This window comes from Oculina patagonica, chromosome 6, assembly GCF_052425735.1.
Source record: "Oculina patagonica isolate OP01 chromosome 6, crgOcupat, whole genome shotgun sequence".
Lineage (NCBI taxonomy): Eukaryota > Metazoa > Cnidaria > Anthozoa > Scleractinia > Oculinidae > Oculina > Oculina patagonica.
This window is the reverse complement of record NC_135763.1, coordinates 31,414,830-31,433,036: the sequence shown is the minus strand read 5'-3', so window position 1 is coordinate 31,433,036 and position 18,207 is coordinate 31,414,830. Positions and strand designations below refer to the sequence as shown.

The window sequence follows — 18,207 nt, the reverse complement described above, 5'->3', positions numbered from 1 at the left end:
GTCAGTGTCTGTTGGACAAGAGTTTCACATTTGGAATGGACAAGACTTGACAGACTGCCCCGAGCACAACAACGCCGGGATGACCTGCGCTGATGTCTATGCGTGGTACGCCTGACAATTTCATACACGAAGCACGTGCCAAAATTTTAACGCTTTCATTTCAATTGGGAAACAGAGCCGGAATCGAAATAGCGCACGAGTAAACGAAGGACTTAGGACTGTCGTTTAATTTAGGGGGTGGGTGGGGAATCCAGGAGTTAATGGAGCAACTTGTGCGCCCTATTCCTACTCCGGTTCCTGGTAACTTTTATATATTTAATGAAGGCCGTTATCGGCACCTGAAACGGCTACAGCGTTCCGTTTGAAAAGCATGATTTATTTTCAATAAATCCACTCGATTCTAATAGTAACGCTCAGAAAGGCTAGTCTTTATCTCTTCTGTATTTTAGTTGTTTTTAAAGCAGTAGTGAGACGTTCTTTGCTTCAGCCAAATTGCAAAAAAAGAACTGTTCCACGACCAGTTGCAATGACTTCAGTTCTTTTTGGGGTGGAACGCTGCAGCCTTTCGAAACTATAACTTTTTTGGACTTCTTAATCCGTTACACTATTCTGGCAAAGGAAGTCATTACGGTTCACAGCAAAACAGTTGCTGCCTTTGTAAAGGATTATTATCTTCGGCTCGTAATCATTGAATTATCCTGAACTTTCAAATGTCAACTGATGTTAAGCTTAGCACTGTTGTTAGCAAAGGATATTTCATTTATAAATGTAGTTTAATAGAAGAGCTTCTTCTATCCTTTTAGATTTCAATACTTTTTTATTTCCCATTTTAACCTTAGTTAGTAGTATTTTAATCCTTGTCCTAGTTTTTAATCTTAGTAAGCATACCACATAGGTTTTGTCTTTTTATTGTATTTTAGATTTTAATGTATTTTAAGGTTTAACTTTTATTTTCTCAGAGGACCCTCCTGAAAATCACCCCCTAGGTGATTGGAGGCCTCCTCTTAAAATATTATTTTATTATTTTTTTTTTTTATTTATTATAAAAAAAAAAAAAAAAAAAAAATAAAAAAAATTTAAAAATTTTATTAAAAATAAAAAAAAAAAATTTTTAGAAAGGGGGAAGAAAAAATTAAAAAAAAAATATAAATAAGAAAAAAAAAAAAACAAAAAAAAAAAAAAATAAAAAAAAAATTTTAATAATATTTACACCCTGTTTGTGTTATATTTTTAATTATTTTCTTATTATATTTATTTTTTTTATTATTTTAGTTGTTTACATTACAGTTTTTTACGTTAAGCAACTAGGAGTATTGCTTCTCCCCACTGGATGGGATGCTAGTCCATCGCAGAGTTACCCCCAGCAGTAAATTCACCGGTACCCATTTATACATCTGGGTGGAGAGAGGCACTGTGAGGATAAAGTAAAGTGTCTTTCCCAAGAACACAACGCAGCGCCCAGGCCAGGCTTGGAACCTGGGCCGTTCGACTCAGAGTCGAGCGCGCTAACCATTAGGCGACCGCGCCTCCACAAAAAAAAAAAAAAAAAAAAAAAAATGGTAATAATTTTAATAAGAAATGGCATCCGTTTCTCTCAAACCTGTCATTGACTTATTACTTTTTTCGCCCTTAAGTGCAACCACGCCTTTTGTACCTCTTATTATTTTTTCTTAGATTTGCTAGTATACGTTAGTGCCAACATTCATGTATCTATTTATATTTGTAGTATTTATCTTTTACTATATTTTATCTCATTTCATTGTTATTTTGTAGTTATTAAAGTTATTAAAATAAAAAGAATCATTAAATTAAACCGTATAAAGGTAAAGCGAAATTTGGTTTGCGGATATTGACTTTCTGCTATAAGTACCACTGATGTCAAGTTACACGACACACTATCATGTTTTAAAAGTGTTTACGTGAATAATAGGGTTTCTGCTACCATTTAGTACCTTTTGATTCCTAAGCACTTAGACACCAAACTTGTGATGCCGTTTGAGACTTACATTGTTTCCACAGCCCGAGGGGGGGGGGGGGGGGGGGGGTGGGGGAAAAAAAAACAAAAAAAATATTTTTTTTTTTTTTTATAATTTTTTTTTTTTAGAAAAAAAAAAAAAAAAAAAAAAAAAAAAAAAAAAAAAAAAAAAAAAAAAAAAAAAAAAAAAAAAGAAGAAAAAATATAAATACAATATAAAAAAAAAAATTTTTTTTTAAGATCTCCGAAAAATGCCTTCCTTGCGATACAGGTGACGTCATTTTCATCTGTCATTGATCATCAATCTCGTTCCCAGAGCCTGCGTTCCCCTTGACCAGCGGTCGGGAAACTCCACGTCTCTGTACGAATCCAAAATCGGAACCAGGAATCCTGGTTCCGGTTTGATCGTCCGCGTGCACCGCGTGTGCGCTGCGTGCATAAAACGAACAGGTTTTCAACAGCCAAACAGATTCAGACGCCTTTGTGGCGGGCTTTCAGAATAGCCCAGAGGTCCCGATCCTTGGAGCAGACCAGAAGGATCGCGGTCTCTGGGGACGAGATTGATTGATCATAAGACTCAACTAATGCGCGGCCGAAAATTTTGTGACGACTAGTAAAAAGCGAATAGCCAATGGATTTAGACATTGAATAATTGATTCCTTAAAACGCTGAAAGCTTCTTATGTCAAACAATCACCAGCAAGGCTTTTAATATTTTATGCCAGTTCATTCTCGCCACATAACCTACAAAGTCAAGGTGACTTTTTTTACTAAGGTTAAAGAAGTAATTTCTTAGTCTTTCCAGTTCCCAAGTATGAACGCCTGGCCTTTCTCAGATATAATTTTTCCGTTCGTGGTTATTCTTTGTGAAGTCTGGCTACACAGTATAACGCTAGCGAACCAAGGTTTGTAAACGATATAGTGCATGTTTTATGCCATTAATGTAGTTAAGAGCTTATGGTGAAATTGTCAACATGAAGCTGCTGATTTGTTTCAAAACTAACTTTGGACAGAAATAATGGCGGCAAAAAGAAACACGGTTTCCCGCCAAAGAAAGTAAAGTTAATTCTTTTCCAAGATATATTAGCATTGAGACTTCTCACATACATCTGAGATCGATGTTGGAAAATCCTGCATATATTCGCAAAAGCCCTAACCTCACAAAAGCAATCTGCAAACTGTGCTTTAAACAGTGACTGCATAGATCCCATGTACACAGCCCGGTAGATTTTAAGGACAGGGAAGGGCTAATTCGCAGAAATTTCAAGCGAACTTATGAAATTAGAGTTTATCATAAAATGCTTCATTGCTAAGAAGCTAAGAGAACCACTCTAACCAAAACAACATATCACAAGACAAAACAAAACATTATCCATCTTTAGAAAACCCATTTCACTTTTTCTTGGTCTCGGAATAATACCTTGGTTAGCATACTTTATGCAGGGAAATAATTTAATTTGGAGACCGAAATGACTTACGTACTAGTTACTTTCTTTATTATAAAAATACAAAATAATACAATCTGAGATTTATTTATAACTGTATGTCTTTTACACCTGTCTTTGCACGAATGTTATATTACTTGCATACAGAGCAGAAATACAATTATTGAGAGCACGTCAGGGGACCAGTCCTGTTTAATTTGGAACTTATTGTGATGTTGCATTTTCAGCAGCTATCTTAGAACACATTACTGACAAAATAATAAGGCTTTCCTCTGTAATGACTACTATATTTAGATGCAGATGCATTGTTACTAAATAAGAAATAAGAAAATACATAAACAAGAATAAACCATAGGAAAAACCCAGAACAAACCCGAGCCCCAGATGGGATTAAATAAATAGCTGTGGACTACATCATTGGGTTTTCTTCACCGTGCAAATAAAAACATCACGATTACCACCGTTTGTATTGACACGCGACGTCACAAATCAAAACACCCGCGGATATACGTTTCCAAGATTTCCGTCAATCAATTTCGCGCGAGCAATCACGAAAATCACGAAAGGGAACTAGCGATAACTAAATTTTATTCCGCGGTAAAAATTCTTAAACTGTTTCAGTTTTTTTTTTTTAACAGGCGCAGATTAAATCCTTTTGTAGCTAACTTGCCAAATAGTCTTTCTCTCGCTAAACCGTCGGAATAAACATCATAAAAATAAAAGGTACAAAACTTTTATGTTCAGCGAGCCGTTTTTTATTTAAAAACATATCGCGCACCGGTGTACATTAACTTCGTTGACTTTTCGAGAGCTTTTGACTGCATAATCAGAGAGCGACTTTGGAACATTATGGGGCAGTATGGCATCCCTGACATCTATATCAGGACTTTCAAGGCAGAGCTCAAGCTGTGTCACAGAAGGCGGAAGGTATTCTAGCTGGTTTGAAGTGAAGAGCGGCGTGCGGCAAGGATGTGTGATGCCTGGCTTCATCTTTGTTCTGGTCATAAACTGGGTAATGCGGCATACAAACAACAGAAAACGCGGCTTGAGATGGAAGCTTACATCAGTTTTAGAAGACCTGGACTATGCTGATTATGTTGTTCTGATATCAAGCAGATTTGCCGATATTCAGGAGAAGACTGATAGAGTATTAGCTACCGCCGGCGTTGTTGGGCTCAAGATCAACCCGTGCAAAAGAAAGACACTTAGAATGAACCACAGATGCACAGACTTCATTAGGATAGAAGGAGAGGAGGTGGAAGACGTGGAATCCTTTGTGTACCTAGGTTCAGTACTTGACAAACTTCGCGACGTCACAGAAGCAGACAATAAGAGGCGTCTAGCACTATAGCCAGAATTGCATTCACCAGACTTCAGAACATCTGGAGGTCGGGCAGATTGAGCCAGAAGAACAGCTACGTATCCTGAACTCAAATGTGCTGTCCATGCTACTGTATGGAGCCGAAATGTGGAGATTGACAACGACTGATCTCAACAAACCGGATGTGTCTCATCGCACCTGCCTGACAGGGAAGTGCTGAAGAGATTCTGGCCCAACCATCTGAGCAACGAAGAGCTATACGAAGCAACAGGGAGTATGCCGGTATCAGTTCTCATACGAGTGAAAAGATAGCAATGGATAGGACACGTATTGCGGACAAGTCCAGGAAACATCTCGACTACTGAGCTTACGTGGGCATCTGAAGGTAAGCGGAAGCGAGGTCGGTCGAGAGAAACGTGGAGGAAAACCGTAGAGAAAGAAAGAAACCGGTTGGGATGGCATTCCTGTGGGGCTGCTGTCCCATCGGTGGCAGACCGGGATGGATGGCGCAATCTTATGGCCGGCCTCAAGAGTCCTCATGCGCCCAGTGAGGATAAGTATGTAAGTAAACCGTCATAAATGATCGCTCGTGCGAAACGTCATTTCAAACTTTGATTGACGGAAATCTTGGAAATGTTTCCGCGGGCGTTTTGATTTTTGAAGTCGGGCATCAATGCAAACGGTAGTAAGTGAATTACTTGTTCACTAAATGCGTAAAAGAAGAAAGCTGTTCTTTACGTGCAAGTCGCTCGACAAAAAAGAATCAAGAGAAATATACGTTTAAGTTGTTTTTCTTCTGTAATTACAGATTTATGCCGCCACCTTAAGTATGGCACCCCAGTCCAAGGCTTTGCACTTGAAGGTCACGTTGTGAAAAACCTTTCCATAGGAATATACGCATCTTGTAAACATCTGTGCTTATTTGAGAACCATTGCGTCTCATTCAACCTTGGCCCACCCATCAAGGACAGAATGGTGTGTGAACTGAGTGATTCTGACAGCACAAAACATCCTGAAGATCTCAAACCACGAGAAGGCTTCGTCTACAGAGGCACAGAGGTGAGATGTAACTTACTTTTGCATGCTTTAAAGAGAGTACAACATCAAGAAATTTTTTTTTATTTCCTTTTCCATCAGAACGCGTGTTCCAGTAACCCATGCCTTCACAACGCAACATGCTTGAATGAATTCACAGACGAGAGATACTTATGTGTGTGTCGGGCTGGATATACGGGAAGACAATGCGAGAAAGGTAAATATGTGAAACCGTGTTATCTCCTAAACTGAAACTCTTTTACATAGACACCAACTCTATTGCTGTTAAGCATAGTTACTTCCATCTTCAGAATAGTGCAACGAGATAAAATGTCAAAAAAGGTACAGTTGAAGCGCTGAAGTGTTCCGCTTATTTGAAGGTTGAATTAACTTCGTTCCCAATCTTGTATTTCTTCTTCTGCTAAATAAACGATTTTGGTTCATTTCCCTCCCTCCCGTCAACTCACCTCCCTTGCATTATCTTCTCTTACTTGCTAAAACACAGACCGATTCCTTTATCACTCAGCGATTGGGAATAGCGACAAACAAAAAAACTTGCTTGGGTTTGAAAGTTTTGATACTTTTGGCGTTACTTGTTTACATAATCATTATGCCGAGTCAAGTTGATTTATAAAAAAAAGACCAGATTAGTAATTGTCAATCTCTTTAAGGTGGCCCAAACCTATTTAATTACGCGATGGTTTCATTTTTGAATCGCGCTTTTTGGCAGGAAATATTTCACCGATTTTTTCGAATTTTTGCGTCCTGAATAAAAAATGCTCAAATTTACGGAAAATGGCATTCGATTTTCAGTCGGAATAAAAACTTTTGAGATTTGAACATACTTTCAAAATCTGGTTTTTACCAAAAATGTCCTTAGATTTAAAACCCGACGACAAATTTCTTCTAAACTTTAGCAAATAAGCCTCAGAGCTCTCAAATGTTGTATCAGGAAGTTTGATGACAATCCTGACCATGCAATTCGCTGCACAAAATGCTGGTAAAATTTTATCTAAAAAATGCTATGCTAATCATGTCAACTGACGCACAAATAGCGGAACAGTGAAGCCAAACTATCGGTCATCTGCAAGGATAATGATCCTCAAAACCTTATCAAAAAGAAAGTGAGTAATCAGAAACCTACAGCAAATACAGACAGTGCAACAAGAAGCACAATTTTATGACGCGTGCAAGGTAAAATTTAATATTTTATATTCATCTCACCTATCACGTATTCGTTCATTTATTTTCGAAAACATCTCAGCATAGCAAAAATGAACATCTAAGAAAACACCTTACCAGTTTTTGTCACAGTAGGTTCCTATTCTGAGGAGAAATAAAAACGCCAAGTTGAGTACTTCCCACCATCCGCTTTTCGACTGCAATGAAAACCCTGTGCCTGATAATATATTCAAGATAGCTGACTTTGTTTTCGCATTCCTTACGGCCAGTTTGTCACTTGGGGATAACAAGTCTCGGGAAACATTAAAACATCATTTAAATAAGAAGACCATTTTCATATTTGAACACTCGCTATGTCCAAGTGGCAAACTGCCCGTGAGGAATTCGAAAACAAAGCCACTATCATGAATATATTATTGAGCACAAAGGTTCTCGATGCAGTAGAAAAGCGGATATCGATAGTTAGAAGTACTGAACTTGGCAGCTTTATTTCTCCCCAGAATAGGAACCCACTGTGATGAAAACTGGTAAGGGTTTTTCGTAGATGTTCTTTTTTGCCATGCTAAGATTTTTTTCAAAAATAAAGGAACGAATACAAGATAGGGGAGCTGAATATAAATTATCTGATTTTACCTTGCAAGCGTCATAAAATTGTGCTTCTTGTTGCGATGCTTGTGTTTGCTGTAGGTTTCTGATTCCTCACTTTCTTTTTGATAAGGTTTTGGGGATCATTATCCTTGCAAATGACAGGTAGTCCGGCTGCACTGTCCCGATATTTGTGCGTAAGTTGACATGAATGCATTAGCATTTTCAGATAAAATTTTACCAGCATTTTGTGCAGCGCGTTGCATGGTCAGGATTGTCATCCAACTTCCTGATACAACACTTGAGAGCTCTGAGGCTTATTTGCTAAAGTTTAGGAGAAATCTGTCGTCGGGTTTTAAATTTAAGGACATTTTTGGTTAAAACTAGATTTTAAAAATATGTTCAAATCTCAAAAGGTTTTATTACAACTGAAAAACGAATGCCCTTTTTCGAAAATTCCAACATTTTTCATTCAGGACGCAAAAATTCGAAGAAATCGGTGAAATCTTTCCCGACAAAAAGCGCGATTGCAAAAATGCAACCATCACGTAAATAAATAGGTTTGGGCCACCTTAGGATTCGGGAGGCGAAAAATGTGTTACGTTATGGGAATGCTCTGTGTTGTTCATGATATGAAATTTTGCAAGAATTGTTGAATATCGCCTATGCCTATGTGCAGGTTCTAGAAAAACCGCAGAATTTCGTTGTAGTGACCAATGAATTTAGATGGTTTATTTTGCATTAAAAAAGGACTTCAAAGAGTGGGGTGTTGTAGAAATTATAGACAAGACAAAAGTCAGCTCAAAACTAAGATATTTCATTGAACTTTATTTTTAAAACATTTCTTTCTTTCATTCTTGCTGCAGCAGATGAAATTATATTAAAAACAAAAAGCGCTAAGCTATGATAACGAGCAGGGTGGCCGAGAACTGGCAAATACGTAAAAGCCGCACGAAACAATAATTTCGAAGTAAATTAAAACCAAAATATACAATGGTTCAACGAAAATTAAACTTAAGCGGAAAGCTGAATTATTCTAAGCTTTACATACCAAAAATTAGCTCGTTTGGTAGGGGTTCTCGGATAAAATACGAATTTAACTTCATCCATGAATTTTAAGGAGACGTAAACAAACAAGATTCCGGGAAAACAAATTCACCTACCCCCGCGTAAACTCAACGTATGTGCTTTCTATAGCGAGTTGCAGGATCAAACTCCAGATACTTAGGGCCTGTTTATATGCTGAATATAAATTCTGGTAGGAGCTCGAGGGTTACCCTCTCCCCCGAGCCATCTTTTAACGAGCGTTTATATGAGAAAGTTGTCCCTGTTGACCGAGCCAAAACTTGGCCCTCTCGGTTCAAAAGACTGGCGAGAGTTGTTTTGAAACATCTATTATGGCTGCTTTTTCTAAGATCAGGAACGCTGAATCGTCGACCAAAAACATATTTTGGACTAATTTTCCACCGACTTCGATTTCAATTTATCTGCAATTTTGTTTTTGCTGATTTTAGCGTTTGCGCATGCTCCGTATGTGTCAACTTGTCCCTGGAAGTCGAGGCAAAAATAATCAAACTGTTTATATGGAAAAAAGTTGGCTCGCTCCCAAGGGTCACCCTACCTTCAAAGCGAGTGACCCTCCACCCAGGGTCACCCTGTTCCCCGAGCCAACTTTGCAATTTCTCATATAAACAGTTCGCAGCTATTTATAAAGAAACGTATGAAAAGCTCTCTCGCCCGGGCGAGAGAGCTTTTCACTCGGGGGTCACTCGCTTTGAAGGTAGCGTGACCCTGGGGAGCGAGCCAATTTTTTTTTCATATAAACAGTTTGGTTATTTTTGCCTCGCCTACCAGGGACAAGTTGACACATACGGAACATGCGCAAATGCTGCAATCGGCCAAAACAACATTGAAGTCGGCGGTAAATTTGTCCAAAATGGTCTTCATCGATGTTTCAGCGTTCCTGATTAAAAAAGGCCGCCATAATAGCTACAGTCAACTCTCTCTTAACGGACACCTCTATAAGACGGACACCTCCATAAGACGGACACCTGGTGATGGTCCCTGCCGTTTTTCAGTAACCAAACTCCTTATAAGACGGACACCTCTCTAAGACGGACAACGGACACTTTGAAATCATCAACGGACACTTAAGAAGTGTTTTTTTTATCATGTTTTATTAGTGAAATACTTCCAAACTTCGAATAGCTAGAGCAAAATTAGTCAGTGCCCTAAGGATACGCCTATACCAAGCTTACTAACCAAACACAATGAAGCTTCTCTGCTTACGTGAAGCAGTGTATTATCGATTGTAATGAAAAAACGAGTCAATTTTCTGATATTATTGATGTTCCAGTTTGTAGGTTTTGTTAAAGAAAGCGACTTTAAACAGACTCAAAACAGACGTGTATTCATTATTCATAGGTTTAGCTTTATTTATCTCAAAATTACTGGTGTCATGTTTCTTCGACTCTCTACAAGACGGACACCTCTCTAAGACGGACAGTTGCGGCCGGTTCCGAAGGTGTCCGTCTTAGAGAGAGTCGACTGTATTTCAAAATAACTCTCGCCAGTCTTTTGAACTAACAGGGCCAAGTTTTGGCTCGGACAACGGGGACAACTTTCTCATATAAACGCTCGGTAAAAGATAGCGCGGGGGAGAGGATAACTCTTCTACCAGGGACAACTCTACTCCATATAAACAGGCCCTTAGAGCACAGGAATCAGTTTATTGTTTGATTGAAATAACGTTTTGTTTTAATTCAACTGGGGCGTGAAAAAAAGCGTTGAACACAAAGTGGCCGAGAACTGGACCCGGCCGAGAACTGGACCCCTTACTGTATTTATTATTTACCTATTTATGTATTCATTCACTTCCTTCTCTTTATCTTATTTATTTATTATTATTTTTATTTAAATATTTTACTGAAAAGCCCCGTGGGGACGTAAAATAAAATGTATGTATATATTTGTATGTCTACACTACTTAACAATGTTGCGCGAAAAATACACATAAAAATTCTAAAATGATGCAAATCACTAGGCAACACGCTGCGAGTTTTTGAACTCAAGTAAAAAACTCGCAACGTGTTGCCAACATATTTGCGCGAAAAACCGTTGTCCCGTGTAAAACAGCCTTAACGACAAAGATTACTGGTATTTATTTCAGATAATTGGAAACAGATCAACGATGCTCCCGTTTGCTTTGGAGCTCGAGATGACACATACGGGACTTTTAACATCAAAGAAAGTGGCCTAGTCTGCACGTTCAAACTTGTTCACAGGAGTGGTTCCTTAAGCTGCCATCCAGATTACCCATCATCTTATTGGGGCTGTGACAACCCCAGTCTTGAAGACAAGAGGCTAGATACCGTCATAACGTACCCTAACAAGACTGCTCTGTTGCTTGCCGATTACAAAAAAAATCTTGCTGGTTGTGATAACCAATATTATTTATATAAGATTGCTGGGATTGGTGTCAACGCCCCAGAACTTGTTTTCGACAAACTTCCCACTCTGCTGTCAGTGTCTGTTGACCAGGAGTTCCAAATTTGGTATGGACAAGACTTGACAGATTGCTCAGAGGACAATAACGGCGGGCAGACCTGCGCTGATGTCTATGCGTGGTATGCTTGACAAGTGCATACACGAAGTACCAAAACGTTATTAATAAATTCACCAGCATCGTCCATCATCAACATCATCATCATCATCATCATCATCATCATCATCATCATCATTATCATCATCATCATCATCATCATCATCATCATCATCATTAACTGGCGGTTTTCCAGTGGAGGGACGGTGGGTCCAAGAATGAAAGGGCTTACTTGTGTGCTCTTCTCATTCTACGGTTCCTGGTAGCCTTCTACTTAATAGAGGCTGTAATCTGCAGCTGAAATGACTTCAGCGTTCCGCTCGAAAGTAAGATTCCTTTTTGAATTTTAATTATCAAATTATTAAACCCTGTAACGCAATGCGACAAATTGAAGCGACGTTCGCGAGGGCGAATCTTCAGAAAGAGTTAAATCTCCTTTATATTTTAATTATTTGTAAAGTAATCATAAAACTTAACTTCGCTTAAGCTAATCGCAAAGAACAGTTTTGCGACCTGTTGCTATGATTTTAGTTAATTTTAAGCGGATCACTTCAGCGCTTCCAACTGTACCTTTTCTGACGTTTTATCTTGTTGCACTATTCTGGTGATGGAAATAACGGTAAAGGTAAGGACTCCGATCCAAACAACGCGTCGGCCGACACCCCCCCACAAACCCCACATCACCGACGCGTCGGCCGACACATTACCTACGCGGCGGCCGACACATCACTGACGCGTCGGCCGACACACTTACAAGAATAGTTTAAATCCTATTGCGATATTTTCTATTCTTTTTAACAGCTTAAGATGTAATTATCCGTGATAACACCACCAATTCCTTATCAGAGCCCGAGAAAAAGAATTTCAAAGTTCAAAAGAACCATAGAAAACTATAGGCAAAATCTTACGTGCAGCTATTTTGTAAAATCGTCGTTTAATTCGAAATTTGTTTTCGATGCTTGGTGTTGTTAGAAATGATTTCTTTTGATAAGATATTTGAACCAGTAACACAGAAGTTTGCGATAACATGAAAATAAATTTAGTACATAATTTTGTCCAATTAATACACGAAGTCCTGGCGGATTCCATCTTAAAAATCTTTTGGCTCTTAATATTTTACCGTCTGCTACCATTAATTTTCTTTTGATGCCTAGGCAGGTAAACACTAAACTTGTTATGCCATTTCAGTCTAACATTGTTTCTAGCCCTGTGCCTTTTCTGAGAGGGTCAGGGGATAAAGTTGGTGAAATACATATCAATTTTCTGAGTGTTTCTTGATTGTACATTTGATTCAAGTAACGCGTTTCCAGTTACAAAACTTTTAACAGTACTAGAAAACAATGACGAAAACGGCATCGACGATACTGCTGTTAGGTTGTAGGTAACTCATTAGATTTACAAACTACAGAGTAACATGTTGCAAAGGGTCGAATATATAGCACGCTAAAATTAGGACTTTGACAGACGTTCGTCTTACCAAATTTTCATCAAGTAAAGTTCCGGAGTAACATCATTGTATAAGACATTTTCGAATCGCTACTTCCTGCGACTTTTGGTTGGGGGTGGGGAGTGGGGAGGAGGGGGGAGTGGGGGGTCTTTGGCGTAAAACCTGTTCCATACGCGGGCCGATTTATCGTAAATAAACTGAATATTAAACATTTTTTTAATAAAACTTTGCGACAAGAATCAGTTTTTGTTTTATACAGGAAATTTTGTTTTATATAGGAAAAAAAGAATTTATATTATGTCATTACAGAGAAATCTGTTGTCTGTTCGCTATAGCTCATTTGTTGTTTCCATTGTTATGCTGATTACCAGGATTTGCTATCAACCATGAAATTTTATCGCTTGCAAATTTCGGACCTTAACGCTGGTAACTGAACGATATAACTTGGCTTACTTCGATTTCATCACGACCACTGCATGATTCAAATGTTGAATTGGGTTAAGCCACTCCTGCAGCTTTACACCGTCGAAAGCGCTCAGAAAAAAAATCAAATATTTTATGTTGCGATGGGACGATACTGGCGATACTGATGGTGAAAGAATTCTCCATAAATTCAGCTGTAATGCTAGTCCTGCAATATTTGAGTTTGACTGATTTCGTCTTCAAGACCTCCAGCTTTAGCTGCAAGTGCCAACGCCACGAAACATTGCATAGTTTTCGAGGACAAAATGTCGATCGACCATTGAATCCATGCCATTAAGATCGCCTTGCAAGTACACAAACGGTCCTGTGCATATGGTTTACCAGAATGGACACCTGTGAACATACATGAAGTATAAAATGAGAAATGTAGCTCTAGAGGTTGAATTAAAGGTAACATATATAACAGTCTTACCATCCTATGTAACACTGGCAGAGATTCTCATGCGAGGTGGCTTGTTTGATCAACAGATCCACTTGTGTTGTTACTTCAAGATTGTTATGACTGGTAAAGTCGCGACCTATAAAATATACAGATATTAATGTTCTGTTCAATTGAAATGATTTCTAACATAACATGTTGCTTCAAGTGTTGCCGTAAATTAACTGCACTCACAGGCGAGGCCAGAGTACACCGAGTCAGTGAAAATTGTAGAATAGCTTGGCGCCGCTTCAAAATCTGATTTCCTTTGACACGACTAGTATAAAATTGTTTTTCTTTTTTTTAATTCGCTTCAATCTTGTGCGGTATTCAATATCCATAGAATTACCCCTGGGGGGGGGGGGGGGTACTCCCATAAATCGGATGGGGTGTGCCGCCAGGTTCAAAACCATGACCCATAAGGATGAGCGTAATTGATACCCTTAGGCCCAAACCGAATGACACCCTATTCGGGGGAGGCGTTCCGTGGCGCCGGCTCCGCGCACGCAGACAATCTTTTCGCTACTTCCTAACAGAATCAGTTGTCCTTTTTGCTGGGCGTTTTTTGCTAATGATTGGTCCTATCTGGATCCCCGGGACACATCAGGAGCAACCCTATGATCGGCCTCAAATCATACCCTATCGGGCGGCACATCCTATGCCACATATGGGAGTACCCCCCCCCCCCCCCGGGAGAATTACAACGCGTTTTCTTATCTCTTTTTTGTGTTGTGTGCAGCGCTTTTAAGAAAAACTCATCCCAAGTTAACTTTGTGGACGGTCGGTAGATCGAGTACTATCGGGTACATTCATCTTGTTTACTTTACTCTAAGAATGTAAAGATTCAAGATTATATGGAGTCAATGACAAGAGGAGGTAGCATACCAGTTAATTTATCTCTGACGCGGTTTACAATGGCGACGGCTTTCTTGTTGAGCGCCTCAGGTTTGGGGCCATTTTCGTCTTCTGCAGAGAAAGAAAAATATCAACAGTTGAATGGACATTACCATCCATACTTTGAGAAGCCTACATTACTGAAATTTGGCAAAACCAAAACCGAGAAAAAATACTATAGTTTTTAAGTGACCAGGACTAAAAATAGTAACAATAATATGGACAAAAACATTTTGTAAAGCGCTTGTTCCAAAATGGATCGTATCGTTGTGCACTTCAGCTCTGAAGAGCTGGCGTGCTATTTAAAGACCAGACGATTTCACGATAAGGACGCAATAAATTATGTGAAATGTTCTTACCGTAAGATGGCATGTGTTCTGTCGAATGTTTCTTTGTTGGTCTTTCAGGATTCACATCGACACCTTCCAAAAGATCTGGTAAAAATCAACAAATTAATAGACAGACAGTCAAACAAAGACGAACAAATTAACAACCAATCAAACAATAACAAAAAAAAATGATAGACAACTAACCAGTCAGCCAGAGACAGACAGACAGACATGGATAACTTGCGAGCGCTCCTCATGACACTATACTTTTATAATATCTTGCACTTATATAATATTCATTAAACTGTTGCACTTTACAGCAAGTTATAACAACTTGCGCTAGAATATGGTGATGTATTCGGACGGGAACTATCGTCACAATAAAAGACAGTTTAGCACTGAATAACTTACCCTCCCCTCCCTCAGAGATTGTATCTGATCTGCCTTTGGAGCGCTTGACCTTGGGGGTAGCTGTGAAAAGAAAATATAAAGAGGTGAGTTTCTGTCTTAGCCCGATCTCGTAATTCTCACTTGATAAACGCACGATGTCGTCGATCTATGCCGCGTAAGCGGACACCCTCGGCACGCGAAAATAGGGTCCGTAACTGGAGAAGCGTCCACTAGAGGTGTAGGCGATAGATGGCCGCTTACGGGAGCTTACCCAGCCGGACTGACCGGACGGACGTGGATGATGACAAAACAAACACTAAAATATGGCACTGAAATTACTGTAAAATCACTGTGAAGAACGGCGATGCGAAGTTGGTTGATAAAAACAAAATACAGAGGTTTTTATAGGATTTTATTTGGGGTGTCCGCTGACGGGAGCTTAAAAACAAAGAAAAAGTCTAAGTCGTAATCTTATCAAGTGTCCGCGGCCGCTAACGAGAATATAATACTGACAGAGTTTGTGTGGGAGTTAAAACGGGGTTTCAAACAAGATAGCAGTAAGTAGAGCTGTCCGCTTACGAGAGTGTCCGTTAAGAGAGCTTCGACTGTAATAATCCACGCAAACAAGTCTCAAAAAGACAAATTTGCTTTAACAAAATAAACCGTTAATTGCCATTATAGCTTTATGCCGTGCAAGATAATTCTGATCTGGAGTATACAGTTTAACTACTACTCGGGTTACACGCTTTGCGTCGTTTTTCTCCTCAGGTCACGCCTTCTCATCCGTCACTAGTTTAGCACACGCCTTCTTTCCGTCTGCTCGTTCAAGTCACGACACTCTCTATAGCTTCACTTGCTTTAGTCTGTGTAGCAGGCGTCTGTGTAGTTTTTAGCGCGTTTAAAAAGTGCGCGATCGCGAGAAGCGCGCCTTTCGCGTTTCTCCCATACGCGCGCTAGAAACTAACGGCGCCTGCTACGCAGGCTACGCTTGCTTACTCAGCTCGTGATTTGCAACTTAATTCGCATTACCCAACAACGTGTGTTAAACAGATGCGTTTGTCTAAAATCAGATATTTTTAAGGAAAACTGCAGAGTGCCTTTTTTTGAGATGTTACTTACAGTCCATAAGTCTCCAGTTAAGCAAAGGATCATAGACAAATGCTTCAAGCACAGCCATCACGCTGTCCTTGTGAGCCCGTAAAACTCGCATTACGCTCTCACAGGTCATTCGGTAATTTCCATCTATGCCAGTCACCTGAACAAGGAAAACAGAAAAACATTGTCTGCACATATGGCGCCAGGAATATCAAATTCAAAACAAATCTTCCACTTTCGTGATTTTTCGGAGTATGCAATAATCAAACTAATTTAATTATTAAAGGACTGTGCCATTGTTAAAGTGACTCTATCTTATAAATTTCTGCCAAAAAAAGACAGATACTCGCTATAAAATTTGATTTCAGCGAAATAAATGAGAAAGCCAGATCTCCATTACAAACAAATGTGTCTCCCAAGCGTTTTACTTAAAAGTTACAAACAAACGAGAATAATTTTGGAAGCTGTTCAGCCTTACGGTTTGTCATCAACCATTGGCATATCGCAACCTGTTTAAATTTTCTTTAATTTTTGTCTATCCGTTCCTTATTTAAATTATTGACATGTTCCTTGTTTTTACATTTCGCTCAATTTAGTGGCCATTTTTTGTCTAACTTTGGCTTAAAACTGTGACACTGTTCCTTGAAGACCCATTCAGTTTTTACATGGCGTAGCTGTCATGTTCGTTTTTCTCACCAGCACCCAAACATATCGTGATGAAAGGTTCGGTCTAGGGTCAGTAGTCATACCTCCATTGCATTGGTCAACATTCTTGTAAGTCTAAAAGGAATTTTCTCTGGAAACTTCTCTCTAGTCATGGCGACCTACAAGAAAACAGGAACAAAAAATTGATTGTATTTTCATGATTATGAAGCCGATTACGTTGAAACCAATTTAAATTGACAATATACAATTGTATAAAATATAAGTGACACTCAGTGATGCATACCTCAAAGCAGTCCCCAAAATCAATGTGAAGGATTTTTCCACTTAAACGATTCAGCATCAAGTTAGATGGATGCCTAACAAAAAGAAACGGATATCATTGAGCACAAAGAAAACAAGAAGTTTGGGAGGACTCGAACGTTTTCACGGCTTTCTCGTTCTCCAGAATATTTACTCTAATACTGTATTATGAAAACGTAGCAAACAAATAGCTCATGATATACTTAAAATACTTTGTAAACATTCATTGTACAGTTGGTAACCATTTCATTTAAAATATTAAACATACCATAGATTAGAATTAAATAATTGAGCAATTCATTTGATTATTTTAATAAACCTAACTACCTAGACATTGCGAGTATGAAATACACGGAAGCAAAGAAGTTACTGTGTTCAATGCAACCTATAAAGATTTAAACAGTAACTAGTAAGATGTAAACAGGGATAAGTGTGCGTTTGTGAACGCTTCATGTAATCTAAGTTTAATAGTTTGGATTTATTTGAAAATTCTCGCTGCTGTAGTGGGTTCAAACAGCATTAATTGCACTTATTAATGAGTGTAAGGCCCCGTCCACACGTATCCGTTTTCGTTTGAAAACTCAACTTTTTCTTTGCGGATTGGCCTTCCGTAAGCGTATCCGGTGGAAACGGTGACCGAAAACGCTCTCTATAGTGGAAATCGGTTTGAAACGCCGTTTTCGGGTGAACGGCGAAAAACAGGACTCGGCTTTTCGAAAACGATGACGTCAGAAAAATCGGAGCACTTTGTCGGGAATGATTTCCAATCGACATTTTTGGAGGTCTTAGCGACTTAGCGACTTAAACTTTATGAAGCAGCTCCATTTCACCATCTGTTCAAACAAACGGGCCAGCCTTGCTTACCCTTAGACCTACCCGGTGATTGCGACATCTTTAAACTATTTCTTTGCAATTTTCAAGAAAGAAAATGGCGCCACTTGGTGTCTTGCGGGCTCATTTTACTAGTAATACGCATGCTCAAGCGTTACCGTGTGGACGGGCGAAAACGATTCGAAAAGACTACGTGTGGACGACGTAGATT

General features: G+C 39.1%; 3 protein-coding genes across 3 annotated transcripts in view; 2 read left to right on the top strand and 1 right to left on the bottom strand.

Moving 5' to 3' along the window:
• The window catches only part of LOC144658280 (uncharacterized), a 39,225-nt gene extending 39,044 nt beyond the window's left edge, over positions 1–181 (top strand). Inside the window, exon 5 of the mRNA XM_078518687.1 lies at positions 133–181. The gene's annotated coding sequence lies outside the window, so the exon portion shown is untranslated. The remainder of the gene's footprint in view (positions 1–132) is intronic.
• A 2,580-nt stretch (positions 182–2,761) lies between these two features.
• On the top strand, positions 2,762–12,415 carry LOC144658279 (uncharacterized). The gene is made up of 4 exons (XM_078518686.1): positions 2,762–2,879; positions 5,549–5,799; positions 5,878–5,992; positions 10,712–12,415. Exons 1-4 carry the CDS (start codon positions 2,789–2,791, stop codon positions 11,176–11,178), a joined length of 924 nt encoding a protein of 307 aa, XP_078374812.1. The 5' UTR covers positions 2,762–2,788; the 3' UTR covers positions 11,179–12,415.
• Positions 12,416–12,788: 373 nt separating this feature from the next.
• LOC144658090 (serine/threonine-protein kinase mTOR-like) overlaps positions 12,789–18,207 on the bottom strand; it is a 59,441-nt gene continuing 54,022 nt past the window's right edge. The window contains exons 57-64 of the mRNA XM_078518412.1: positions 17,149–17,221; positions 16,949–17,023; positions 16,224–16,359; positions 15,126–15,185; positions 14,745–14,819; positions 14,377–14,457; positions 13,486–13,591; positions 12,789–13,406 (exon numbers count right to left, since the gene is read on the bottom strand). Coding sequence (XP_078374538.1) covers positions 13,391–13,406; positions 13,486–13,591; positions 14,377–14,457; positions 14,745–14,819; positions 15,126–15,185; positions 16,224–16,359; positions 16,949–17,023; positions 17,149–17,221 — 622 coding nt within the window. The 3' untranslated portion in view covers positions 12,789–13,390. The remainder of the gene's footprint in view (positions 13,407–13,485; positions 13,592–14,376; positions 14,458–14,744; positions 14,820–15,125; positions 15,186–16,223; positions 16,360–16,948; positions 17,024–17,148; positions 17,222–18,207) is intronic.

What these genes read in the sequence shown, in the direction of transcription:
- LOC144658279 (XM_078518686.1), top strand. Translation starts at nt 2,789, where the DNA reads ATGAACGCCTGGCCTTTCTCAGATATAATTTTTCCGTTCGTGGTTATT. An exon ending in TATAACGCTAGCGAACCAAG is followed by an intron (nt 2,880 to 5,548) that starts GTTTGTAAACGA and finishes CTGTAATTACAG; the next exon opens with ATTTATGCCGCCACCTTAAG. An exon ending in GGGAAGACAATGCGAGAAAG is followed by an intron (nt 5,993 to 10,711) that starts GTAAATATGTGA and finishes TATTTATTTCAG; the next exon opens with ATAATTGGAAACAGATCAAC.